This window comes from Aspergillus mulundensis, assembly GCF_003369625.1.
Source record: "Aspergillus mulundensis strain DSM 5745 chromosome Unknown scaffold_6, whole genome shotgun sequence".
Lineage (NCBI taxonomy): Eukaryota > Fungi > Ascomycota > Eurotiomycetes > Eurotiales > Aspergillaceae > Aspergillus > Aspergillus mulundensis.
In genome coordinates, this window is record NW_020797894.1 from 1,766,992 (window position 1) to 1,791,833 (window position 24,842).

The 24,842-nt window shown below is 53.0% G+C and overlaps 12 protein-coding genes across 12 annotated transcripts; 7 read left to right on the forward strand and 5 right to left on the reverse strand.

Moving 5' to 3' along the window:
- Positions 1-783: 783 nt before the first annotated feature.
- On the reverse strand, positions 784-2,897 carry DSM5745_06758 (arginine--tRNA ligase; the record flags this gene model as incomplete). The annotated part of the gene is made up of 4 exons (XM_026748774.1): positions 784-790; positions 843-1,256; positions 1,304-2,610; positions 2,673-2,897. The coding sequence occupies 4 exons, from the start codon at positions 2,895-2,897 to the stop codon at positions 784-786; spliced, it is 1,953 nt and encodes a 650-aa protein (XP_026603078.1).
- A 474-nt stretch (positions 2,898-3,371) lies between these two features.
- Positions 3,372-4,469, forward strand: DSM5745_06759 (phosphatidylinositol phosphate kinase family protein; the record flags this gene model as incomplete). Its single annotated transcript, XM_026748775.1, has 2 exons — positions 3,372-3,635; positions 3,702-4,469. 2 exons carry the CDS (start codon positions 3,372-3,374, stop codon positions 4,467-4,469), a joined length of 1,032 nt encoding a protein of 343 aa, XP_026603079.1.
- A 265-nt stretch (positions 4,470-4,734) lies between these two features.
- On the reverse strand, positions 4,735-5,837 carry DSM5745_06760 (cytochrome b5 reductase family protein; the record flags this gene model as incomplete). Its single annotated transcript, XM_026748776.1, has 4 exons — positions 4,735-4,884; positions 4,936-5,561; positions 5,620-5,771; positions 5,833-5,837. The coding sequence occupies 4 exons, from the start codon at positions 5,835-5,837 to the stop codon at positions 4,735-4,737; spliced, it is 933 nt and encodes a 310-aa protein (XP_026603080.1).
- Positions 5,838-6,427: 590 nt separating this feature from the next.
- DSM5745_06761 (GIG1 family protein) lies at positions 6,428-7,142 on the forward strand (the record flags this gene model as incomplete). The annotated part of the gene is made up of 2 exons (XM_026748777.1): positions 6,428-6,548; positions 6,631-7,142. 2 exons carry the CDS (start codon positions 6,428-6,430, stop codon positions 7,140-7,142), a joined length of 633 nt encoding a protein of 210 aa, XP_026603081.1.
- A 178-nt stretch (positions 7,143-7,320) lies between these two features.
- On the reverse strand, positions 7,321-11,126 carry DSM5745_06762 (chromosome segregation protein SMC; the record flags this gene model as incomplete). Its single annotated transcript, XM_026748778.1, has 5 exons — positions 7,321-7,613; positions 7,661-9,558; positions 9,608-10,818; positions 10,864-11,023; positions 11,089-11,126. The coding sequence occupies 5 exons, from the start codon at positions 11,124-11,126 to the stop codon at positions 7,321-7,323; spliced, it is 3,600 nt and encodes a 1,199-aa protein (XP_026603082.1).
- Positions 11,127-11,493: 367 nt separating this feature from the next.
- Positions 11,494-13,170, forward strand: DSM5745_06763 (serine/threonine-protein kinase RIO1; the record flags this gene model as incomplete). The annotated part of the gene is made up of 1 exon (XM_026748779.1): positions 11,494-13,170. The coding sequence occupies one exon, from the start codon at positions 11,494-11,496 to the stop codon at positions 13,168-13,170; it is 1,677 nt and encodes a 558-aa protein (XP_026603083.1).
- Positions 13,171-13,675: 505 nt separating this feature from the next.
- Positions 13,676-14,017, reverse strand: DSM5745_06764 (putative arsenate reductase (Arc2); the record flags this gene model as incomplete). Its single annotated transcript, XM_026748780.1, has 1 exon — positions 13,676-14,017. One exon carries the CDS (start codon positions 14,015-14,017, stop codon positions 13,676-13,678), a length of 342 nt encoding a protein of 113 aa, XP_026603084.1.
- A 509-nt stretch (positions 14,018-14,526) lies between these two features.
- Positions 14,527-15,324, forward strand: DSM5745_06765 (uncharacterized protein; the record flags this gene model as incomplete). Its single annotated transcript, XM_026748781.1, has 1 exon — positions 14,527-15,324. The coding sequence occupies one exon, from the start codon at positions 14,527-14,529 to the stop codon at positions 15,322-15,324; it is 798 nt and encodes a 265-aa protein (XP_026603085.1).
- A 286-nt stretch (positions 15,325-15,610) lies between these two features.
- On the reverse strand, positions 15,611-17,287 carry DSM5745_06766 (autophagy-related protein 17; the record flags this gene model as incomplete). The annotated part of the gene is made up of 1 exon (XM_026748782.1): positions 15,611-17,287. The coding sequence occupies one exon, from the start codon at positions 17,285-17,287 to the stop codon at positions 15,611-15,613; it is 1,677 nt and encodes a 558-aa protein (XP_026603086.1).
- A 1,260-nt stretch (positions 17,288-18,547) lies between these two features.
- DSM5745_06767 (F-box/WD repeat-containing protein) lies at positions 18,548-20,657 on the forward strand (the record flags this gene model as incomplete). Its single annotated transcript, XM_026748783.1, has 2 exons — positions 18,548-18,922; positions 18,981-20,657. The coding sequence occupies 2 exons, from the start codon at positions 18,548-18,550 to the stop codon at positions 20,655-20,657; spliced, it is 2,052 nt and encodes a 683-aa protein (XP_026603087.1).
- Positions 20,658-21,462: 805 nt separating this feature from the next.
- Positions 21,463-22,071, forward strand: DSM5745_06768 (uncharacterized protein; the record flags this gene model as incomplete). The annotated part of the gene is made up of 1 exon (XM_026748784.1): positions 21,463-22,071. The coding sequence occupies one exon, from the start codon at positions 21,463-21,465 to the stop codon at positions 22,069-22,071; it is 609 nt and encodes a 202-aa protein (XP_026603088.1).
- A 1,366-nt stretch (positions 22,072-23,437) lies between these two features.
- Positions 23,438-23,959, forward strand: DSM5745_06769 (uncharacterized protein; the record flags this gene model as incomplete). Its single annotated transcript, XM_026748785.1, has 1 exon — positions 23,438-23,959. The coding sequence occupies one exon, from the start codon at positions 23,438-23,440 to the stop codon at positions 23,957-23,959; it is 522 nt and encodes a 173-aa protein (XP_026603089.1).
- Between the last annotated feature and the right edge of the window lie 883 nt (positions 23,960-24,842).

Genomic DNA, 24,842 nt, shown 5'->3' on the forward strand with positions numbered 1-24,842 from the left:
ACGGCGACTAGGAACCCCCGTTTACATGAGAGAAAAAATGCTAGACGGCGACAGGGACCGGATGGAGTAAGGAATGTCAACAGGAGCTGAACCAGGCGCAAGGAGTGGCCGAACAATGGGGCCGTGAATCAATGGTTGGTCCCCGAGGGGCCCGTGCCTGAGGGCTGAGGCTGCCATAGTCAGCCCTAGTTGGCGCTGGTCCCCGCTAGCCTTCACGTAGTATTCAGGTGTTCTGCCTGCTCAGGTTCCATCATTCTTCTGGAAACTCGATGAGCGAGCAGGCGTTGTTTTCTCGATGCAAGTAAATTGCCCGACTCGTGCGAGGTCAGTTTCAGAGCTATGTTTGGCAGGTGTCTTACCTTTCGTGCCACCACAGCCGTTTCAAAGGCAGGCGGAGTCCAGCGTCACGATAATGCGCGCTAGGATTATCGTTGTCAGCAGGACACTGTACGCAGGGTTTCCATGCGCTCTACTAACGTCCCATGCTATCGAGCTGAATGAACCTGCGGTCCTGGTTGGTGGAGCCCGTTAGGTCCGCGCCACAGCAGGACGCCGTGCTCGGGGTTTACCCAAGTCCTAACTACAGTTCGCCGGTTAACAAACGAACCAAGGCAACTTATGAATGAGACTGCCTCGTCTGATGCCTGAACCCTGAAAATTATCGGCCGAGAATTTTGATCACTGGCCTGGTTACTGGTGTGCTATTGACTTAGTCGAAATTTTGCATTGCGCTGTCTGAGATCTAGAAAATGGATATCCTGCTTTTTATATTTCGTGTGTCGTTTACATGCTGGAAAAGACGTCAGCATTCGCGGTAATTTTGGATAGTTTGGACGACTTACCGGTTGACGGGGGTGAGACCGAGAATCCGCATACCGTTGTTGAGGACTTGTCGGGCAGCCTCATACAGAGCGAGACGGGCCTTCTTGATCTCCGGCTCGCTACCAATGACCTGCAGGTGGTCGTAACTAGAGCTGACCATGTGAGTCATGCGGAAGAGGTAGGTGATGATAGTGGTAGGTTCAAGGGTCTTGTTGGTCATCATGACAACGTCGGGCCAGGAGGAGAGAAGTCGGATAAGGTTGGTGGCGTGGGATTCGGTAAGGAGGTCGAGGTTCGCTGTGGGGAGCTCCTCTACGTTGGCCTCTGACTTGCGGATAATGGAGGAGAGACGGGAGTTGGCGTATTGCAGGTAAGGACCAGTGTCTCCTTCGAACGACGTCATGGCGTCGAGGTTGAAGTCGTAACCGTTGATACTGTGTTTGCGTTAGATGATGAAACTTACGAATGGCAAAATACGTACCGCTTTCCAGACATGTCTTGAACCATGACGGAAGTGATACCCAGGATATCAGCCGTGGCTTCAGGGTTCTCAATCTGAGCGTACTTCTCAGGGTTCTTCTTCATGGTCTCGTGCATCTTGTCGGCAACGTCCCTCAGGATATCATCCAAGAACTTCACGGTACCCTTGCGGGTACTCATTCCACGGACCATACCGAAGTTGATGTGCTGGCAGCGGCTGGCCAGGTCCTTGAAGCCCATGAGCTCCACGATCTTGAACAGCTGAGCCAAGTGAAGATCCTGCTGGGCAGCAACAACATAAATCATCTTGTCGAACTTGTAAGCTTCCTCACGCTCAAAGATAGCACCAATGTCACGGGTCAGGTACAGAGGAGTACCATCTTTTCGGACAATGACGGCCTTTCCAAGCTTCTTGGCACCGTGCTTGACGAAGTCGACGATGGTGGCACCCTCGGAGTTCTCCGAAACACCAGACGACTGCAGAGTTTCGTTGGCCTTGGACATGCTCTCCTGCTTGATTTGAGACTCTCCTGAGTACACGTCGTAATCGATGTTGAGGCGGGCATAGGTTTGGCGATACTTTGTGATACTGAGGTCACGGAATCGGCGCCAGAGGCTCAGGGCATCGGGATCACCGTCCTCCATGCTCTTGAAGTAACGACGAGCCTTCTCGTCCTCACTGACATCGACAAGCTTCGCGAGTTCCTGCTCAAGCTCTGCGACATCCTCGTTCTTCTCCTTCTTCACCTTGATCTGCTCCTTGAGCTCCTTGATCGGACCCTCCTGCTCCCCAACAATGGCGTTCACCTTGACGTAAACCTCGAACAGGTGGTTGATGGGATCCTGCAGCAGTTTCTGCTCGTCACCGAACATCTTGTATCCGTTCGCAAGCAGACCGTACTGCTTACCCCAGTCACCGAGGTAGTTCATCTTGACGACATCCCATCCCATAACAGTGTAGAGGTTGGCCAAGAAACCACCGATGATGGTACTTCGCAGGTGACCGGCGTGGAAGGGCTTCGCGATGTTGGGCGACGAGAACTCGATGATGATCTTCTTCCGGCCCTTGGAGGGGTCCTTGGGGTCGCGCAGACCCTGGTTTCCATTTGATCCGAACGCATCCTTGTCCTTGAGAATCTGACCGATGACGCGCTGCGCAAGAGGCTTCTCCTTGAAGTAGAATTGGAGGTGGATGCCGCCGGGGCCACCAGCGACAGGGGGGTGGATGATGTCGGATGCCGGGAACTTCTCGGCGAGTTCCTTGCTCAGGTCTGCCGGGCTCTTGCCTTTGATTCGGAGCGAGGGGACCTAGTAATGCAGTTCAAGCATCAGCATTGAGGGATTCGCATACATGATCATTGATCGCATACCGGTAGAAGAAGATCGCCCTTGTCCAGGGTGTTCGTGAACTGCAGACGGGGATAGATCTCAACGGCATCGATGCCCGTGATGGAGCTCAAGCCCTCGGAGATGTGCTCCCTGTAAAGATCGACGGGGTTCAGGGTAGGAAAGCTGTTCGGGAACTTGGAGGTCTCCGCGGTAGTCTGCAGAGAGAGCGACTGGACCGCCTCAGGAAGGGTATCAACAGAGGCCATGGCTGCAAAGCGCAATGCTTGGGCGTCGGAGATGGGTTGACGAGAGGGAGTAGATTGGTGAGACGAATAAGGGCGAGTCGGTAGTGAACCAAAACGACTCTGTGGACGGTAGGATAGGATACTTCTGCACAGGGTAGTGGAAAATCGTTGAGCCCCGCTAACCAGACTGCGGCCCATAGAGGGGTTTGATTCTAAGCTCCTATCAAGAGGGGACTTTTTTTCTCGTCCGATGACTCAAACAACCGGCAGTTCTTCGCTGCATCTTGCCTCCGGGCTGGGCGGTGAGAACAAAGAAGATCTCTAGCGTGATCTACCCAGCCCTAGCCCTGGATTTGGCCGTATCGGGAAACGCTCGAGATAAGACGTCTCTGACGTCAACGCTCCAGGCCTGTTTGCGACACTGACAGACTATCTATACAGCGCGGACCCCCTCTCTTTCCTTCGAGATGGACCTTGTCAGACCCACCATGAACAATGGCTAACCGCCAGAAAGCTATCGCTCGCGCTGTTCAGCGCGCTATTCTCCGCTCAGGGCCAGCTCGACTCTCCATAATCCAGCGCATCTTCGCCTTCTTCCGCATCTTCTACCTGACCTTAATCCGCTACGAGCAAGAGCTATTCTACAACCTCCGCAAGGAAGTATGGAAGCTTCCCGAGGAAGAGTACCTGGCTTGCTTCAAGGATGACGGGAAATCTCCAGCCCTGGAGCAGATGGGTGATCTGGGGTTCTCCGGGTCGGTATGTTATCTTCTTTGAGCTCCATCTATTTCGATGGAAGTAATCTGACATGAAAACTGGACGTAGACTTTCTTCCGTACCTCGAACTCTGCATTCCTTGTGAAAAGCGTCCCCCGGCACTTTGAGCACTCCTTCTTTCGCAATGACCTCTTGAGGCCGTACTACGAGTACATGCAGAAGTACCCAGAGTCCCTCCTCGTTTGGATAACAGACTACATCTATGCGCCCTACAGCTCAATCGGGAGCATCCTGCGCACGTCGCCTGCGCACCATATAATCATGGAGAACCTACTGTACGGAAAAGACGACGACGACAACGCCGGCAAGTGGGAAACATACGACCTCAAACCAATCAACTACTTCTACCCGGAGCGCGATCTAGTCCCCGAGCCACTTGTTAGCGAAGACACCATCTCGCGGCTGGCTGATAAGTTTGAAGATAAAGTCCGATTGACAAGAAAGAACTATGAGGCTGTTAAGCGGATGTTGGATAAAGACACGGCGTTCCTTGCGTCGGCTGATATCGTGGACTACTCATTGTTCTTGGTGCGTTTTCCGGCGTCGTCGAACCCTGGGAGTCTAGGGAGGAAGACGCAGTGGCGAGTTGGTGTAACTTCTGCAGATGGGAAGTGGAAGTACCGGGCTATTGTGCTCGACTTTTTCTGGGCTAAGCATACGCTGCATGCGCAGGCAATGACCGGCGCTGTGCAAACATTCAATCTAATAGGCCGCCAGGGTCCGATGAGCATCACTACCACGGCGGAAGAGTACCGAGAGAAATTCCTGGCCATGGTAGAGGAGATGCTCGAGGTATATGTACCACCAGAGCAATGACTGATGAATCCGTGATTAACTCTTTCATTGGCGGTGTCTATACAACACATCTAATATCTTATCAAGCGAAATATGAGATCAAATCACGTCTGACGTTTTCCATTTCCCGTGACAACATGATGTCGTTATATTTAGATTTGGATTGCTGATGGGCTGGCGTCAAATATAGCGCCTCGCGTCGCTTCAAAATTTATATGCCTTCCGAAATTGATCCAATTAGGTATGCAGGTTGAGCATAAATTGTCTGGAACATGTATGTTATTGCTTAGAAGCAGAAAACCTGGTCCTCGAGCTTGCTGACGGGACGGGCCTTGGTGTAACCAAGAGACTCGGTAGCCTTCTTCATGGCGCTAACCATGGGAGGAGGACCGCAGAGGAGGATCTTGATGTCATTGGCGGGAGCAGGGAGGCGTTCCTATATTTCCGATTAGCTGACGCGACGAGGTTTCAAAGGAAATAAACTCACGGTGATCATGTCAGGGGTAACGAAGCCAACACCACCGGTCCAGCCCTCAGGAGGGTTGTTGAGAACGTAGTAGACGCGGAATCCATCATCCTCCGCAATCAGCTTCTCGAGCTCGTCCTTGAGGAGGATGTCGTCGGGGTTAACGTTGGCGAAGATCAGGTCGACCTGGGTGGTGTCGTTTCCACCGTTGCGGGGACGGTTGCGGACGATGGCCTTGATGATCTGGAGCATAGGGGTGATACCGGTACCACCAGCAATCATTCCGAAGTGGCGGCACATGTTGGGGGTGTAGACGAAGGCGCCCTTGGGGCCGCGGACCTTCATGGTCTGGCCGACCTCCAGGGTGGTCAGGTACTTGGAGATGTTACCCTGGGGGTAAGCCTTGACGAGTAGGTCGAAGTAGCCGGCTTCATTGTCGGAGGAAATGGGGGTGTAGGAGCGAACGACCTCCTTGGGCTGGCCCTCAATGGTGGCGGCAAGAGAAATGTGCTGGCCGATGGGGAGGCCGAGGATATCGGTGGGGCGGGGAAGAGCGAAGCGGTAGATGGTCACGTTGTGGGAGATGTCGTTCTTCTCCTGCAGGACGAAGTTCTGGAACTCGGTAGGGTTGAGGACCTTCCTGGGCTCTGCAAGGATGCCATGTCAGCCCACATGCGACATACCTTCGGCGATTGCTGTACTTACTGGGGCTACCGCCGGAAAGCAGCTTGTATGCTACGTAGCTGGCAGCCAGCGCGACGGCAAAAGGAGCCCATTCCTTCTTCAGAATGAAAGATCCCACGACCAGGACAGCGGAGGGGAGGTAGACCCCGGAGATGTTCTCGGGAGACAGAGCACTGCGATGAGAGCATTGGTTAGTTATAAATTCAAAAACTGCGCAGAAGAGCCCAAGCATACCTCATTTTGACGATTGACAAGTCTTCCGGCCGTCAGATCAAAAAGGAAGAAGTAAGCAAGGGGAATAAGAAGAGTGAGAGGGCCGGTGCGGAATTGCAGAAAAGCTTCAGGAGCGAGCTCGGACTGGGCTGGGGATTTGGCGGGTATTTGTGACGGTAATTACGGTACGCGCCTCTCCTCAGGCCATCCGCCGCCCTCTTTTCCGAGCCTTTTCTTTGTATGCAACACCGGTAGGGCTTTTCTAATTAGATACCCTGGACCGGCGTTTAATTCAAATCATCAACACTACTAGATATACTTAGACCAATTGATATCAGGATGCGGAATTTCAATCCCATCTGTTGGGACTTGGTACGCTGACCGCAGGACAGGACAGGACAGGACAGGACAGGACAGGCGCTGTGCTCAGCCTGGTGTGTGACTCCAAATCCCCGCAGCCCAAGAGAGGGGAACAGAAACACCGCGTTTGCCTGTCCTGACAGAGGCCTTACTTCCGCGATCCTCCTTAGATAGCCCCCTGCCTATCTCGACTAACATTTCCGAGCCCTGGTCTCCTCTCCTCACCACTTATCAGTCATCACCCAACCCATCCATCATGACGATCCCCATCGACGAAGAGCCAGCCTTCAACCTAACAGACGTAGACCGCGCAGTCCTCGCCCAAACAGACGAAGAATTCAAGTACCACGACTGGGCCGACCTAAAAGATGTCATTGGTATGGTATCCGTATCCACGACGCCCCTCCAACTCCAACTCCAACTCCAACAGAGATACGTGGGAAAGCTAACCCCGCACAGCACGAGGCGATCTCGGCATCCTCAAGCGGAAGCCCTCCGACCTAATCCGATACCTGGCCTGGACAAAAGAGACCAAGGCCGCGTATGGCACGATCACCAACTACATCTGCCAGCGGCGGCTGGGGTGGCCATTGCCGACGGAAACGCCGGGCCCCAGCTTCAGCAACCCGATCCCCTTTGCCGACCCCGCAGACTACAAGATTCTCCGCAACGACTGGCCCTACGGCTTAGTCAAGGGGATTGCGCATCTGGTCGTGTGGTCGCGGACTCCGATCCCCGTGCAGGATGCGGACGGGGTCATTACGGCGGAGAGCCATGCGCTGATTGAGGATTTTGTGCAGCGGACGTTTGTAGACAGGCTTGCGAGGGAGGATGGGGTGAAGGATCCGCACGATCATGTTTTGTGGTTCAAGAATTACACCGCCCTTCAGAGCGTTAGGGGGTTGGAGCATGTTCATATCCTGCTTAGAGATGTTCCTGATCGGTTTGTGCAGGAGTGGACGGGGGAGTAGTGGTGTCTACAGAATAGAGCACCTAGACTAGACAGGCGCGACGAACTGGAATGCCTCAAACGTGCTAGATTGGGAATCCGGAACCTGATACAATACAGAGAAATAAAGCATAAATGGCGGAGGAAATATCAAGATTGAGAGCCTTCCCTTAACAAAATAGTCATTACCATCACCTCGCCTATGTCTTTTGCTCCTCGACAAACTTGAGCGCCTCTTCCCTTGACACGACATCTATTGTACTAGCCTTTTGTCGGAAGCTGACTCCGTAGCACTTCTCGGCCACGTGCAGCATCTCTGGTCGGAAGGTTGTGCAAATAAATTGTCCGTTCGTCGAGTCAGAGATGGTCTTCAACATCTGTGCAACGGCAGTTCTATACTGCGCGTCCAGGTTCGCGTCGATCTCATCGAAGAGATAGAATGGCGCGGGGTCACAGGCTTGGATAGCGAAGACCAAGGCAAGCGCGCAAAGACCTATCTTTGTTAGAGCAATGGAAGATATACGGGAACCGGAGGCTTACTCTTCTGTCCACCACTGAGTTGCTGGATACGCTGCTGGTCGTCGTGCTTACTGTTGAAACTGACGCTGATGCCAACTCCAACATAGTTCTCGACGCTTTCCCTCGCTTCCTCGTCCTCTGACTCGAGTTCTTCCTCTGCCCGCTGGGTACGGTCTGTCTTGCGCTGGATGACCAAACGACCTCGGCCTGCCGGAACAAGCTTCTCGAAAATAGTAGCAAACTCACGAGACACCTGCTTGAAGGTTCTCTCAATAGCCTCATCCTTGCGCTGATCCAGGACTGAGATCAGGTCATCGATGGACTTTTGCGAAGCGTCAAGCTCCTCCCGTCGACTTGTGAGCGTTTCTCGCTGTTTGGTGAAGTTGTTGTACTGCTCAAATGCTTTCTTGTTGACATGCGAGTACTTCTTGAGTGATTCGTTAGCTTTGTGAAGTTTCTTGACAACTGTTTCCGAGTCCGTGTTCTTGTATCTGGTAAAAGCTTCGTCCGGTAGAACTCCGAGGTCGCGGATATTGGCAGCACATTCAGCTGCTTGCTTCGTCAAGGCTGCCTTTTTCTGCATACTCTTCTCCATGCGCCGTTGATGTTTCTCAATCGACTTGGCAAGCTCCTCCAGCTCGCGTCGAGATTCGGCGTTGCGTTGGCTGAGTTCAGTCACACGTGCGTTGGCTTGTTCGATAGACTCATCCACCTGTGCAAGCCTCTGACCGAGTTTCTCCAGGACTTTGTTCAGGCGCTTCTGCTCACGCTGTGTCTCCTTGATGTTCCCTTGACCGCCTTCATCGGCCATATCTGCGTCCTGGCTGACAAGCTGATCCAGGCGAGGGTTTAAGTTCTCCCGCAGCTCGACCTCCAGGATTGACTTTCGAGTCTCAAGCTCACTGCGCTGGCTAGAAAGCTCTTGGTATTGCTGGCGATACTCCTTAACCTCTGAGCTCAAAGATTCCAGCCGTGCCTCTTCTTCGTCGGTGAGCGCCTTCTGGAACGGCGAGGACAGTTCTGCTTCAAATGCGTCGACTTGGTCTTTCAGAGCTGCAAGATTGCCTTCAACGTTACGAAGAGCGCGTCGTTTGGCATCCAAGTTATCGTTTTGCTTCTGTAGGAGGTCGCGCTTGCTCTTCAGCTCTTGCCGTAGCGGTCCGCTGCTGTTCTGTACTTGGTGTCTTTGTTGTTCGAGCTTTTGCAGTTCACCAACAGCCCTTGTGATGAGCTGATCGAGTTTCTCGAGCTCTTTGCGGATTTCACTTCCGCGGTTCTTCTGTGTCTCATACTCATCTCTCCATTTCGCCAGGTTCTTCACCGCGTCGAGACGAGATTGCCGTGAGTCGTGGAAACCACCGGTGAGGGCACCTCTCTTGTCCGAGCGGTCTCCCTCAGGGGTGATGGCGTTGACTCCGTGGCTTCGGGCATATTGCGAAGCGACCTGGAGGTTAGGGCAAATAATAGTTTTGCCAAACACATGCTGGAAAGCTTTCTCGTACGCACGGTCATATTGCAGCTTCTCAATCATCGGGATTGTATCGCTGGCTTTGGGCATGTTGAGCGGCTTGTTCCTCAGCCTGTTCAAGGGCATAAACGTGACTCTTCCCGCCTTTTCCTTTTGAAGGATTTCGAGAACTTTGGTGGCAGTGTCGTCTGTATCGACAACGTAGTGGAATAGACTCTGACCGGCAGTGACTTCAACCGCAGTACGGTATCTGTCGTTGACTTCAAAAAGCTCCGCAAGTGTTCCGTAAACACCTTCTAGGTCATGCTGGCGCTTGATCCTCCGCACTGCAGCAATACCGCGGCTTGTGTTGTGATCCATCATGTGGGACAGATTGCGCTCTGCACGGTCGACTTCATTTGATGCATTGGTCAGGATGGAGTCAAGCTTTGCTTCTTCTCGCCACAGTTCCCTGAAACTCGTCAGCATATGAACTCAAAGTTAAGCCAGTCTAAGCATACTTTCTCTGATCCATCAGCTTGTCCCTCTCATCCTTGGCGCTTTGAACTTGCTGTTCTACAGTATGAATAGTATCACCTCTTCCATCAATCTGCTGGCGCAGACGTTCCGTTTCTGGCTCCAGGAGGGCAATCTCATTTTCGATCTCCTGGATGTCCTCCTGGGTTTGTGATATCACGGACTGTACGCTCGAGATAGAAGTGTTGTTGTTCTTGATTTCTGATTGCAACCACTTATCCCGCTCGGATTTGTTCTTGAAGCGCGAGTTCCGGCCCTGCTTGGCATACAGTCTTTGCCGAATCGTTTCCGCGTCAGTGAGTTTCGCTTTTGCGGCATCTTCTTGGTCCTTCGCAGCGTTGAAGCGAGGAATGAGTTCTTCGAGCTCCGTCTGGCGCTCTTCAATGGCTGATTGAACGGTCCTGAGATCTTCATCGTGACGCGCCTTTTGCTCTTGAGCAGCGGCTTGATTGTCCGCGAGCGATTTGGCTTGTAGTTCGACCTGGGCAAGCGCTTTAGAGGCTTCGCGTCGTTCGTCTTCTAGCTGCGCTTTGTCCACCTTCAGAAACTCAATTTGTTGTTTGCATTCCGCGATCTCGGCGTCAACCTGGGCCATTTCTTTCTCTCCCTGGATGAAGCGTTCGCGATTGATGTCGGTATCTTCGACACCGGTTTGTCGCTGCTCCTCGAGGCTGTCAAGGAAGCTAGAAATCTCTTGCTGTTCGCGAGAATAGATTGTATACTCCAAGCACCTTCGCTCTTTGTCCTTGTCCTGGAAATTCCTCAACTCATCCTTTTCCTCTTCCAGCTCTGCCAGCCGTTCGTTAATGAAGTCCAAGAGCTCGTCGATCTTCTCCCGTTTGTTATTCGTCTCGTGCATAATCTTGAGGGACTCCGCACGGCGTGCTTCGTAAACCTGAGTTCCTGCGACTTCTTTCAGGAGGTTCAACCGTTCGGAGTCCTTCATGTTCGTAAGCGCCGTGACGCGACCCTGGGGCACGATATAGTAGGGGTTGGATCGCGAGAAACCGGCCGACTCGAGTAGATTCATCACGTCGTTTTTCGTCGCATTCTTTCGGTCGAGGGTGTATTCATCTTTCTTGAGGCCGATGGTTCGCCTAAGAACGAGTTCGGGCTTTCCGGTAGGGAATCGCTCGTCGGAATTATCGAAAATGATCTCAACGTATGCCGACATGACTGCGGACCCGGAACCTTCCTACTGCGTGTAAGCTTTGTTGCGCAACGGCGGGATGCTACATACGTGCAGAAGAGCCTGTCTCTCTTCCCTGCCTAGATGAGTGTAGGCATCGCTGAGGACGAAACGAATGGCCGCGAAGAAGTTACTCTTCCCGGAGCCGTTGCGGCCGACAATGACATTGTGTTTTGGCGAGAACGGTTCAATGACCGTCTGATCCTTGTAGCTGAGTTGATTGAGATGCATCAGCTCCGAACCAACAATCGATGCTCACCGCGCTGGGGCACTTACCTCTTGAAGCCCTGGATAATAATCTGCTTGACATACATCTTTGACCGACAAACGCGAAGCTCAGGAACCGCGGTGTTTACAGCATCACGAGGGCGAGACCGCCGAATTTAATGCCCACTCACCCCAAGAGTGTGTCGCAGAGCAATCAGAAATGCAAACGATAATGGCGAGGGCCTTTCGTCGGATCAAGTGTCGGTACCTTGACATGCGACAGCCCAGACGCGACCAACGCGTTTCTCTTCCGCCAGCGGGCTTCTGCCGGGCGGTCAACCTTGTCCTCTCCACCTTCATCCTGTCCAATCAGAAATGTGATCTCGATAAGGCACTTTTTTCTACCCAAATTTCTTGATCACAATTGATCTCCTACAATTATCGGTTGGGAGATAATCGGACGGTACCGCCATCATGTCTTCAGATCCGAACACTCAAGGCGCTTCCCCTGCCGATGGCATCAATCCTTCCCACACATACGTCCCCAACAAAGGCTATGCCGATTCTGATGGCACAACCCCCGCCATGGCGGGGCAAGATCTGACTCCCGAAGACGAAGATTACGAAAACGATGAATATTACGATGATATTTTCGAGGAGGAGTTGGATGAAGGTGACTTCAGCTCGTCAAACCCGGCAGACCTCACAAAAGCCTACAACCGCCAACGGAAGACCAACGAGCTCGCCGCCGATCCTAATGCTCCCAAGTGGACGTACCCGAAGACGAACACGCAGAAGCCTACTGTCAATACATACGCATCCGTCGATGATGAAGTAAAGTCGCTGACTCGACACGCGGCCAAGATCAAGCTCGACAATGTGCAGTCCGGACTGGCGGTGCGTGGTGGGAGCGGTACCGATAGGGCGGACAGAGCTACGTCTGAGCAGGTGTTGGATCCCCGAACTCGCATGATCCTTCTCCAAATGATCAACCGCAACATCGTTTCCGAGATTCACGGGTGTCTTTCCACCGGTAAAGAGGCCAACGTATACCACGCCATGCTGCAACCCGAAGACGACTTCGATGCCCCGCCGATCCACCGCGCCATCAAAGTATACAAGACGAGCATTCTGGTTTTCAAGGACAGAGACAAGTACGTTACTGGAGAGTTCAGATTCCGCTCCGGGTACAACAAGAGCAACAACCGAGCGATGGTCAAGCTGTGGGCCGAGAAGGAAATGCGCAACTTGCGGAGAATCTATGCTGCCGGCATCCCCTGCCCTGAGCCTATCAACCTACGACTCCACGTCCTCGTCATGGGCTTTGTCGGAAACTCCAAGGGCATAGCCGCTCCTCGACTGAAGGATGTTGAGTTTAGCATTCCTGATCCTGAAACAAGATGGCGTGAGCTCTACATTGAGATGCTGGGGTACATGCGTGTGATGTATCAGACTTGCCACCTGGTGCACGCCGATCTTAGCGAGTACAACACCCTTTACCATAACAACAAGCTCTACGTTATCGATGTCAGTCAAAGTGTGGAGCATGATCACCCTCGCAGTTTGGAATTCCTACGTATGGATATCAAGAACGTCAGCGATTTCTTCCGCCGAAAGGGCGTCGAGACAATCTCCGAGCGCGTCGTTTTCGAGTTCATCATCTCTGCCGATGGCCCAGCCGTCGTGTCGGAGGAGTTGAGCGAGGCTGTGGAGAAACTTTTCTCAATCGAAGTCGAGGGCGGAAACGAAGTTGACACCGCTGTTTTCCGTCAGCAGTACATTCCTCAGACCTTGGATCAAGTCTACGATTATGAACGTGATGCGGAGAAGGTCCACGCCGGTGAGGGTGCCAACCTTGTATACAAGGATCTCCTTGCCGGTGACAAGCCTTCCGCTCCTGCAGACGAAAGTGCCGAGTCCGACTCGGAGGTCAGCGGTGGTGTCTCGGTTGAGGGTTCTGACTCTGACGATGATGACGAAAAGGATCCTTTCGAGAAGAAGACCCCTCGAGGAAAGCGTTTTGAGGACAAAGACTCCAAGAAGGACCACAAGAACAAGGTCAAGGAGGAGAAGCGCGAGAAGCGGGCTAACAAGATGCCCAAGCATTTGAAGAAGCGCCTTGTCTCCTCGTCCTCCAGGAAGCGCAAGTGAACGACCAATCCCATCTTACGCATCACGACTTTGCGTCAACTCTGCTTTTGGGCAGCTATGAACCTTATGGGTGTCATCCGCGCATCCAGATCCTCGAACCGCAGTCACTACCTTGACATGGTAGTCCGGTTCCCCACTCGGCGGACGCCATCAGTCCCGTGGAGAGGGAACAGTGCCCTCAGTGCCTTTTGAAGGCGAAACTAAATACAATAGATCTCATGGGTTACGATATAGAACTGACATATGACATGAACTATAGAAGACAATACTATCTCAACCATGGAATCGCCCAAGTAGAGGATCGTTATTTCTCCCAATGAGCCGCATCATACCCCTCCATCAACGCCGTATACTCCTCCCCATCCCTAACCCACCCCTTAATACCCCCCTCCAACTTCCAACTCTTAACCTCACTCTCCTCAACGCCCTGTCCTTCAAGATAATCCGCAAACCATCCCGCCGCGCGCGTTCCGCGTCCCTGCGACGACCCTGCCCAAAGACCTCGTCAGACTATTCCCAAAACCGCCCAACGCCACACTCCCACTCCAGGGAAGAGACTAGCGAACGTACCACAATAAAATATAACATCCTTTACCCCCGCACCCTTCACGAGCGCAAACAATGTCGGCAGCGACGGGTATAGGCTCTGCGCGGGGAGATTAAGACAGCCCTTTATCGAGCCGCCTTCAAAGTCATTCCTGCGCAGATCGATGACGAGGAAGTCGGATCCGGGGTTTCGGGAGCTGTCTGGTTGCAGCCATTTGAGCAGTGTTGAGCGTGGGAGGGACGCGGGGTCAGTGGTTTTGGGGGCGGGGAAGGAGGCGTGCCAGGGTTGTTCTTCGGGCATGGTGGGACGGTTGGAAGATGACGCTGAGTAGATGGGACTTGGTTTGGGGAACTTGGAAATGAGATGCTTTGGGTTTTTATGTCTTTCTGGAGATGGTTTGGGGATGTCACTGCGGGGTTGTTATTGGTGGTGGATTGTGGGGGAGGACGAGACCATCACCTTCCAAGGCTTCAACTTCACAACTGTTCCATACCTCTATAGAATCAGAGAACTGCCAATCAAATGCAGTAATCATAAGGTTCTAACAGTCAAAGTCTTGAATAGTACGAATAGCTCCACCATCCTGGTTATCATCCTGCTCCACTTCGTCCTGCACTGCCCTGTGGCAGAACTATATTCTGACGACAGCCTCAACCGCACAGCCTCCATCAAGGCAACCACCACCCACCCAAGTATCACAAACGCTGCCTGCAGCAAAACCTTTCAAAAGAGCATCTACATAAACCTCCCGAGGTCCTCAGACTCCATCAAAGACACCCAGTATAGTTATACCCACCGCAACCCTCAAAATGACAACCAACATCCCGCACATCAACCTCCTCTGCATGGAAGACAAATTCATCGCTGCCTTCCAAAACGCCCTCGAAACCCTCAGACCACCAATCCCCCACACAACCAGCAACAGCAACACCTACACCATCGGCCCGATCACCCTAACAACCCACAACACCTCCCTCTCCCAACTCCCCCCCAGCACAAAATACGACCTGATCGTGTCCCCCGCAAACTCCTACGGCCGCCTCGACGGCTCCTTCGACGACGCCATCTCCCGAGCATTCTGCCTCCCAGACCATCCCTACGACACCCTCACAAGAGCCGCACAGCGCGTGCTCTACGATAAACACCGCGGTTTTGCGCCGCCGGGGTCCTGCACGCTCGTTCCGTTCCCCGCTGAGCTGCTGGACACAGACACATCCGATTCCACAGCCCGCGGACGGAACCCGTGGGGATGCGCGTGGGTGGCGATTTGTCCGACGATGCGGGTGCCCGATGATGTGCGCTGGGACCGGGAGGTTGTGTACGAGTGTGTGTGGAGTCTGTTGTGTGCGGTTGAGGGGTGGAATCGGGGGTGCCTTGGTGATGGGGATGCGGCGAGGATCAGGAGTATTTTGGTGACGCCGATGGCGACGGGGTGTGGGGGGGTCGATGCGACAAGGTGGGCGGAGCAGTTTGTGCTTGCTTTGGCGCATTTTGGGGAGGCGGTTATGAAGCCGGAGAGGTGGGGGGGTCTTGGGTGGGAGGAGATTTATCGGGATGTGTGGGCGGTGCAGAGGACTTGGAAGGGGGAGGAGGGGTGGAATGAATGAGGAAGCTTAGGTTCCGGTTAATTCATGGATGGATCGGGTGTTCAACGTATTGCTAGGTAAATTGTAGGTTATGGACCCATCAGAGCTCTCTTTGATCATCGTTCGAGTCTGTTATGCGTCCGCAGCGTTTACATCAGGCCGTGGCCGAGTATACATCAGCGTCTGCATCGACTGGATCAGTCCAGGCTAAGCCTGACAGTGATTGTTCATCATATAGGTCAGAGAAATACAACTAAGCACCCGCATATGGTCAAACATAAGGTACGTAGATAAGTAGGTAGTCAATCTAGGCCTGCTGGCCAAGTACGCTCTGCCTCTTGCTCTTCAACCGAGCAAGCGCCTGCTCAACAAGTGATTTAGGTAGATCAGGGATAACTTCACCGGAACTGGAACTAGTATCCCCATGGGTATGGCTGGGCTCCGGCTGATCCTGCCCGCCCTTATCTGGTTGGGGACCTTGACCCTGGTCTGAATCGAGCACGCCTTTCAACAAACCGCCGGAGATACGACAAAACTCAACGCGCATCGGCTCCCGGCTTAACCCCGGCCAAATGTCAGACGGGAGAAAATCGCCTTGCTCAACGCGGAACGTCTCGCGGGCATGGACATCCTCTTCGTACAGCACGTCAAGTTTATTCCGCGCGTCACGGAGGATTTTCTCAACGCGGTGACGCACATGTCTCCGTCTTGCAACCTCAATAATTAGCCCGTCGTACGCATCCAGAAACCCGTCGTATAATGAACTGAGATCCGAGAGGTCCGCTAGCCCGCTTTTGATCCGGTCGTGCTCGTCGTTCCAGACGGCGGTGAAGGCATGCGCTTGTGCAATGTACCCCGGTAAACGGGTTGAAGCGAGGGATGATAAGTGAGCGAATACCTCTTTTGTAGCGTTGTAGATTGCGGCGAAGGAATCCCGTTGGACTGTCAGGGTCTCCAGAACAGATTCCATTTCGCCGATACGGTCTTGGATCTCCATCACGACATCCTCGGCCTCGGCGGCGTCATTGATGATGACATTGACCATTTCCCGATACTCCGAGTCACTGAGGGGGTCGAGTGGGGCGTTTAGGTTTGCGTTGATATCTTCCTCGATGTTTGGGCCTGGACCAGGATGGCTGCCCATTACTTCGGCTGGCATGTCGCCCGTGATGGATTGGGCGGCTGCTCCGCCGCCTTCGGTGTGTTTCACTGCCGTGACGCAGAGATCAAAATGGCGGACTAGCGATTCTAAGAGGTTGGCCATTTCTTGCGCGTGCATTTCAAGCGAATGTACCATTGACGGCATGGAAGATAGGGACGATAAACTGGAGCTAGACCCTGACTGGGAGCCTGATGAAGACACTGATCCCCGGGAAGAGGCTAGCTTTGTCGTCGCCCGGTACGTGCCCAACGCCTGTTTGATAGACTGCAGCTCGTCATCAAAGGCATGATTCGAAGAGTCAAGCTCCGCCTGCGCGGTATTGGTACGATCGATCGAGTTTTTCAGCGTCGAATGCAGCTCCTCCACACCACGTTCATCCACAAAATCATGCAGACTCTTTGGCTGTTCCCCCTCTGGCCGAAACGAAGCATGCACGATTGTCTCGCGGAGCAAGCCAAGCGTCTTTCTGAGCCGCGCGTCCGCTGCATCAAGGCTCTTCAGGGCTCCTGCAAATTCCGAGCGACCCCTGAGTGATATTTCTTCTACCTCGGCTCGGACGTTGTATAGCAACCTGAGCTGGTTGTTGAGGCCGCCACGTAGAAAACCTGTGCGTGCGGATACCACGACGCTGTCTTCCAGTGTCAAGCGGGCAGCCGTAACAATCTCATTTGCGCGCCATACATGGTTTATGGATGATAATGACCTCTTTGCTGCGACGAGATGGGAGATCAATGTTTCCAACGTAGGCGGGCTAGTCTCGTGCTGCACCTGCCGCTGAGCAGGAAGTGCGCCGCTTGACGCTGAGGAGTCTAATGCTGACATTATAATTGTCCTTGTTTCGATGACATGAGCTCATCGGCGCTGGGCATAACCGGCTTCCTTGATGAGGTTCAATGGGTTGACAGTTGACACTTGACAGGGAAGGTCGATCGAGAGTGAGATCCGATGGAGCCCCGCCGCATCACGGGACCTGTCAGTCTCAGAAATGCACCTCCGTGATGTACTCTACGCTGAATGCTGTACTACGTTTCTGCTCGAGCTTGCAACGCCGACGAGCTGCTTTGAATCTATAAATTATGACAGGCTTTCGGCTTCCTTCGTCTCGCCCCCTTAATATCCCTGACATCGTCCAATTTTTTGATGTAACTGTGGCAGAGTTCGAAGGCACCATGCGCAACTTTAGCCGCGATTAAACCATCGGTGGCAAATCGGATAACTATACTGGCTGCTCAATTGCTACTTGCGGACTCACGGCAGCGTTGAAATCAGTCTACACATCATCCCCCTGACTTGCGGTGAGACTGACGTGCATGGGTTTCTGCATGGCAGGGGGTCCCTGATCCATGCCCGACGGCAATGCGCAATTGACAGTCGAGATCTTTGCACAATCCCGTGTACAAGTACGACTATGAGAGGCTGTCTCGACTCTCAAATGTACGTAGCTGTAAATAGCGTGATCCCAGACGAAGGGGAGAGCTGGGGTTAGTCTGAAGCCGTAAACGGTGGGCCGTGGAGCTGGCTGAGGAAAAGTGGAATCACGTCGCGGGGGATCTGAGGATTGCGACAGACATCTTGGACTGGCAGCTCTAGTGCAATGGCGAAGGCGAATGGTGTCAGTCCGGGCAAAGATTTCCTTTGTTTTCGACATGCAAATGCTCGATGGCGCCATAGTGCACGTGACTCGCCCAGGTCCCCGGAGCCTGAGTGGAGAACAGCAGCAGCACGAGAGGCGGATCCTCACTTGCGTGATCGATGAGCCATCTTCCTCTAACCAGACAGGGACTTTGACTCTTATCTGCTCCCTACACCGTATACCCTGCTCTCAGCGACTGACAGATAAACTCGCCGACCCCGACTCCGGCCCCTGAATACCCCCGTTGCCGCCCCCTCTCCTCTCTCGATCCTCTTCGGTCGCAATACCACTGTGTTCCCTCCCGACTTCGCCACCAACCACCAAGTTCCTCGATTGCATCACGAATCCACGATAGATAAGGACCGGTCTCCCTCGATTGCCTTTTCCTGCGCAACTGTCGGCGAATACAGACCTAGCACCGTGGTGAGGTCGTGGCCGACAGCTACAAAATGTCTACCGAGGATAACCACACCCTTCACATTTTGCCGGAGCGACATCGCTCGGACGCCAGCGAACCCCAGGACTCAGGATCATTCAAATCCCTTTTCGGCGGCCCTTCCAGTGAAGACGGAAAAGAGACGGAGCTCGATACCCACGACCACACCCATGGCTTTAGCAGCATCAAAGCGCCCGCAAAGCTTGCAAGCCAGAATGTCGCGCCCTTCCTCGCCAGACACATCCCCGAACAGTATGCCCCTTTAGGCGCCCAGTCGATCCTACCGGCCGAGCTTAGCAGCGCAAACTCCAAATACTGTTATCGCCATCGCCCTGACCAGAAATGCAGACGTCAAGCCGACGAGCCGTCCATGGATAAGCTACAGCGGGTGAGTTCTTGTCTCCGTCTTATCTTTCCCCCCACTTTACGCCGTGCTAATGAGTTAGGAATTGGAATCGCTCCCTCAGGGCGACCAACAAAGCATCTCCCACGTCTGGTCTATGTTCTCCGCAGCGCCTGCGAAACACCGAAAACTCATTCTCCAAGGCATCATGGCTCAATGTTGCTTCCCCCAACTCTCGTACATCTCCGCCACCGTCCGTGACCTCATCCGTATCGACTTTATTACCGCCCTTCCTCCCGAGATCTCCTTCAAAATTCTTTGCTATCTGGATACAACGTCACTGTGCAAGGCTGCTCAGGTGTCGCGCGGATGGCGGGCGCTGGCTGATGACGATGTTGTTTGGCACAGGATGTGTGAACAACATATTCATCGCAAGTGCAAGAAGTGTGGTTGGGGCTTGCCGCTGCTGGACCGGAAACGACTACGCGAGTCAAAGCGCGAGATTGAACTTCGTGCTACAACGTGGGACAAGGAAAGCGTGGAGCCACAAACGCCGGAGGCTTCGACGGAGCCGGATCTTTCTGGCAAACGGAAGGCGGAAGACGACGAGGTTGCTGTTGTCAAGCGCCAGTGCTCATCGCTCGGGCCGGAGTCTGGCGAGGTCGAGAAAGCCAGCGACTTCTACAAAACGCGGTACAGACCGTGGAAAGAAGTTTACAAAGATCGCTTCAAGGTTGGCACGAACTGGAAGTACGGACGATGCTCGATCAAGTCATTCAAAGGACACACCAACGGGGTTATGTGTCTGCAGTTCGAGGACAACATCCTTGCCACTGGCTCCTACGATGCGACCATCAAGATCTGGGACACCGAAACCGGCGAAGAACTTCGTACGCTTCGTGGACACGAGTCTGGCATTCGTTGTCTTCAGTTCGATGATACCAAACTTATCAGTGGTAGCATGGACCGCACTATTAAAGTGTGGAACTGGCGGACCGGCGAGTGCATCTCTACCTACACTGGTCACCGCGGTGGAATAATCGGATTGCACTTTGATGCTTCTATCCTCGCGTCCGGCTCTGTTGACAAGACAGTCAAGATCTGGAATTTTGAAGACAAGTCGACTTTCCTTCTGCGAGGACATACCGACTGGGTCAACGCGGTCAGAGTTGACACTTCGTCTCGAACCGTTTTCTCGGCGTCTGATGACTGCACCGTCCGCCTCTGGGACTTGGACTCGAAGACCTGCATCCGGACTTTCCACGGACATGTTGGTCAAGTACAGCAAGTCGTTCCTCTACCCCGCGAGTTTGAATTCGAAGACCACGATGCCGAGTGCGAAAATGACGCCGTCAGCACAACCTCGAGCGATGCCGATCCCCCGTCAATGCAGGCTTCTATGGGTCTAGAGCCAAACGGGGCTTACAACCAATCCTCTGCCTTTGGACCCTCGTTTGACAACGGCCGCGCTGCACCCCCACGCTACATGGTCACCAGTGCGTTGGACTCCACCATCCGCCTCTGGGAGACGACCACCGGCCGCTGCCTGCGTACATTCTTCGGACATCTCGAAGGCGTCTGGGCGCTTGGAGCGGACACTCTGCGGATTGTCTCTGGTGCTGAAGACCGCATGATCAAGATCTGGGATCCCAGAACCGGCAAATGCGAGCGAACCTTTACCGGACATTCTGGACCTGTGACTTGCATTGGCCTTGGAGACAGTCGGTTCGCGACTGGAAGCGAGGACTGCGAAGTGCGGATGTACAGCTTTCAGAGCTGAACCTCTACTTCTCTCTACGATCTTTCACTTTAATGACTTGTATTTATGGACGGATACCCTTTAGCTGGCGTTTGATTTTTGCTGGTTTCGGTCCGTTTTAGCAGCGATCTGGCGTTAGACAGAAAATGAGGCTCGGAGCCATTGCTCAACGCATGGCGAGGGCATACTCATGGTTTCACTTGCTGTTTGAGTATCGAATGAAATTGTGCTTATCTACCAAAGTACGGAGTGGGCGGACATTTAGCTAAGGAAGTACGGAGTACATATTTGGTTAGCGTCCGGGTATAATACGCTGCTTCTTTATAAAGTTAGCCTGTAAGTAGGATTTCCGCACCACTTATAGGATTTCGAGCTATACCTAGTAAAAAAGTAATGCAGACGCTAAGTTGGCGCAGAGAAATCTGCTGCTATGTACTACTACTGCGTAACGCCGTAAATGTCTCTACCCGTCATGCGAGTCCGCGTGGCGCCGTGGCCCCACGTGTTCCTGATCGGCCGACCCACCACGACGGGATCCCGCCAAGACTCCAACCCCGATCTAGCCCTAACTTTCGCCTTGTAGAGCTTCAATGCACCACTGGCTGGGAATCCTGCTCCACTGCAGAGCAGTTTTGCAGAAGAGTCATGGCGGACGATACTTCCGCTGTCGTGTCGAGACTTGGCTTTCATGACAGTATGTTATTTCCATCTCTTGACCGCTATTTACCACCCTGCTCATTCCATTTCAGATTCGCTCTGCTTACCGGGCACTCACCTTTCATCTCCTCTACTAAATCACCCATTTCCTTTCATCCTCATATCTCAAATGGCTCGAACCAACCGCTCTCTTCCATCTCAACCCACCACTCTGCTTAACCTCAACGCCCTCCTCCGCAGCCCCTCCCCGCTCAACCACAACGAAACAATCCTCCCAATCGACAGCCTGATAGCATTATCCAGCCACCAAACGACTTACCCCGCCATCCACCACACACCTGCACAGGCGCCTCTCGCTCCAGACGAGCCAGGCATTCCCCGGCCTATCTCCATCACACCCCCAGAGCCAGCCTTGCTCCGCCCCCGCCCTCACACCCATAGCAACCCCCCCGCATACACAACCATCCCATCCACGCCTCCGTCTCTTGATCTGGATTCCCAAGCCCAAGACCAACCCCAAGACGAACCCGAACAGGCAGCACCACCCTCCTACCCGCAACACCTAACAACGGACCCCCCCGCGCCGGCCTACACAAAAGCCGACCAGCGCCGCGGCCGCAAGATCCGGTTTCTGGATGTCCTTCGGGGCAGACGGCGCTCGGAGAAGGTCTACTGGGTCTTTATGGGGGTTTTGATATGTCTTGCTTTGGGCGCGTTGTGTTTTGGGGTTGTTGAGTGGGGGTTGGAGAGGACGGGGAGGGGGCTTGGGGGGAGATAGTTCAGGCGATGCTTTGGATTCTCTTCTGTTAGCGAGCTGAGAGCTGAGAAGAGCCTTTTCCTTTCTTATCTTTTTTTGTTTTTGCATTTCTGGGGTTTGCTATGGTCGGGCTTTTGGGTTGCTTGCTCTTGCTTTGGAGGTTAGGGACTTTGTCTTTTGCTTTTGGTCGTGGTCGATTGACGGCGTCTTCTTCTTCTTCTTCTTCCTTTTCTTCCTCTTTTGTGCTTGCAGCCCGTCGGCGTTGGATGTGAGAGATCATGAGAGATTGTGCATGGTATTACTTTTATCTCTCAACTACACGAATGTGAGATTCAGTACACCACCAACCCTTGTCTGGTCAACTTCCTCTGCTCAGGGTACATACCTATGTACGTCATGGCCTCTATTATCTTCATGTCACAGCTCAAGACTCAAACCCATGACATCCGTCGTCATCTTCCAGGGATCCGGGCCAGTACTCCGGCCTATCGAACCGCCTCGGGAGCGTCAGCACCGAGGAAGCGTCATCTGAGCAAGACCATAAGGTCAGCAAATCGGATAGGCTTTCCGGCTCTGTCAAGAGTAAAAGGACCCGAGCCATGGATTGACGGCTGCGGGTTAGGGCAAGCAGGCTTGGCACTTGCAGTTCCCGCTTTAGTACGCGAGGTGTGAGATTTGCTTGGGCTGCTGCTGCGTTGAGCAAGCGTGTTTATGGAGATAGCTTGAGTAATACCGAAGGATGGCTTAAGCTCTGTATGTCTAACAACAGCATGGCGTGGTCATGCCACACTGTTACTGTGGGAGCACGTGAAACGTGGTGTGTCGGAGTTGCCGTAAGTTAGGGCTCGGCAGTTTGAGTCTGGGTCTGAAGTCTGGGGTGCGGGATACATGTCCGGCCTGCTATGAACAAAGACTCAAACAAACCTAACGGTCATACTTGACTATGAGCGAGAGGCTCTCAGGTCGGGGAGTTGTCGCGGTGCAAGGACCTCGAGAATGGGTGGTATGGACATGGTCCAAATGGTTGTGATTGACCTGGAGGTGCTCCCATTCAGAATCATTTGCCCAAGAACGGTTTCGCTACGTCAAGTTGGGTTCAGGCGGAATGGCCAAGGCCGTAAGTTAGGATTGAGTCACAGAGGACTCCATTGGCCAGGAATAGAGCGCTACATCCGGATCCTAAAGCCTCTTTTCTCAGAAGCTTACACTGCGCTTGCGTGCAGGCGCGGTACCAAGGTCCGAGAAGTCATAACGGCCATGGCCCAAATCATTTATTTCCTCATTCCTCATTTCTCTTCCTCTAATTCTCATCATTATTCTCATTCTCATCTTTATCTCCATCCCCACCATTAGGTCAAGCCAACATATCAACCATACTCCTCCGACCATGTCCGACATCGCCAGGACCACCATCGTCCGCTACGCCGCCACCCCCCTGGCCAGCCCCAAGCCCAAACTGGCCTTCTCGACCACCGCCCTAACCGCCGTCGCCGAGGGACATGTCCGCTTCGATCCCGACCTCGTCGAGTCTGCCCACCCAACGCGTCTCAAGTCCCCTCCCGCTCCCCCCACGGCCGCGGAAATGGCCATGGCCATGGCCGCCATACCAACCCCTTCTCTCACCCCAGTCAGCCACGTCCGCTTTGCTTCTGATGTTGTTGACAATGTTCACCCGAAGCGGTATGTCTCTCCTGTGCTTGACTCTCCACCCACTCCTCTTAAGCGCCATCGCGACGACGGCACTTATATCGACCGTGGCCATACCTACAATAACAGCAAAGACAACGACGACAAGAACACTTACAGCAATGACGAGGACAATGATGATATCAACGTCAACGACAAGATCAACATCAAGCTCGACTTGACCCTCAAGGACAAGATGAAGAAGCTTCTCCATAAGAAGTAGATAGCTCCGAGGATGCCTTTTCCCTACACCGGATTTTCGTCCCTGCATTTGCGGGTTTTGCCGGTGGGGTTTTTACTGGCTCTTGTCTTCACATCTTGTCTTCACATCTTGTCTTCACATCTTGTCTTCACATCTTGTCTTCACATCTTGTTTCAGTTAGCTTCTCATATCAAGATTGCTTTCGCTTTGTCCCCTGGTAACCCAGAATGCAAGTTGTTCATGTACTCTAGTTACATTTGAATGAAGTATCTTTCATCCCAGTTCCATGTAAGCCTAGGTCACTAAGGAGACCAACCGAATCATTTCCTGCCCCGGCGTCCGGGCGAGCCTGGGTACTCCAAGGAACCGCTTTGGGGGATCTTCCGGGCTCACTCTCGTGTTTTCATGACAAAGCTTTTGCTACCAGAGCCTCTGCTTAGTCCTAGACATCAGTCAGTATGGTAATTGCAGGCCTAGTAGAGAATAGTTGGTTGGCCAGCTTATCTAGGTATCTAGTAGGGCCGTAATGTATTGCGCGTATACGGAGAAAGCGAAGCTTACCACTAGACCAAAGCCGGCCTAGTGTGCTACATACCACTAAGCCTTTTTCAGCAGCTTGGGGCACCATTGGAGCGTACGGAGGACTAAATCGACAATCGCGCAAAAACTCCACTTTCAATGTATGCGCTAGTATTCTGCCGCCAAAACCAGTATATATAATTGGTAGATGCACACACCGCCTTAAAATTTTGGTAATTTACTTAAGAGGTCCAATTTTTAATTTTTTTAATTTTTCCTAATTTTTTATATTTTTATTATTATTTATTTTTAGGCTTATTTTTTAATTATTTTTTTATATTTTTTTATATTTCTTATATTTGTTATATTTTTTATATTTTTTATA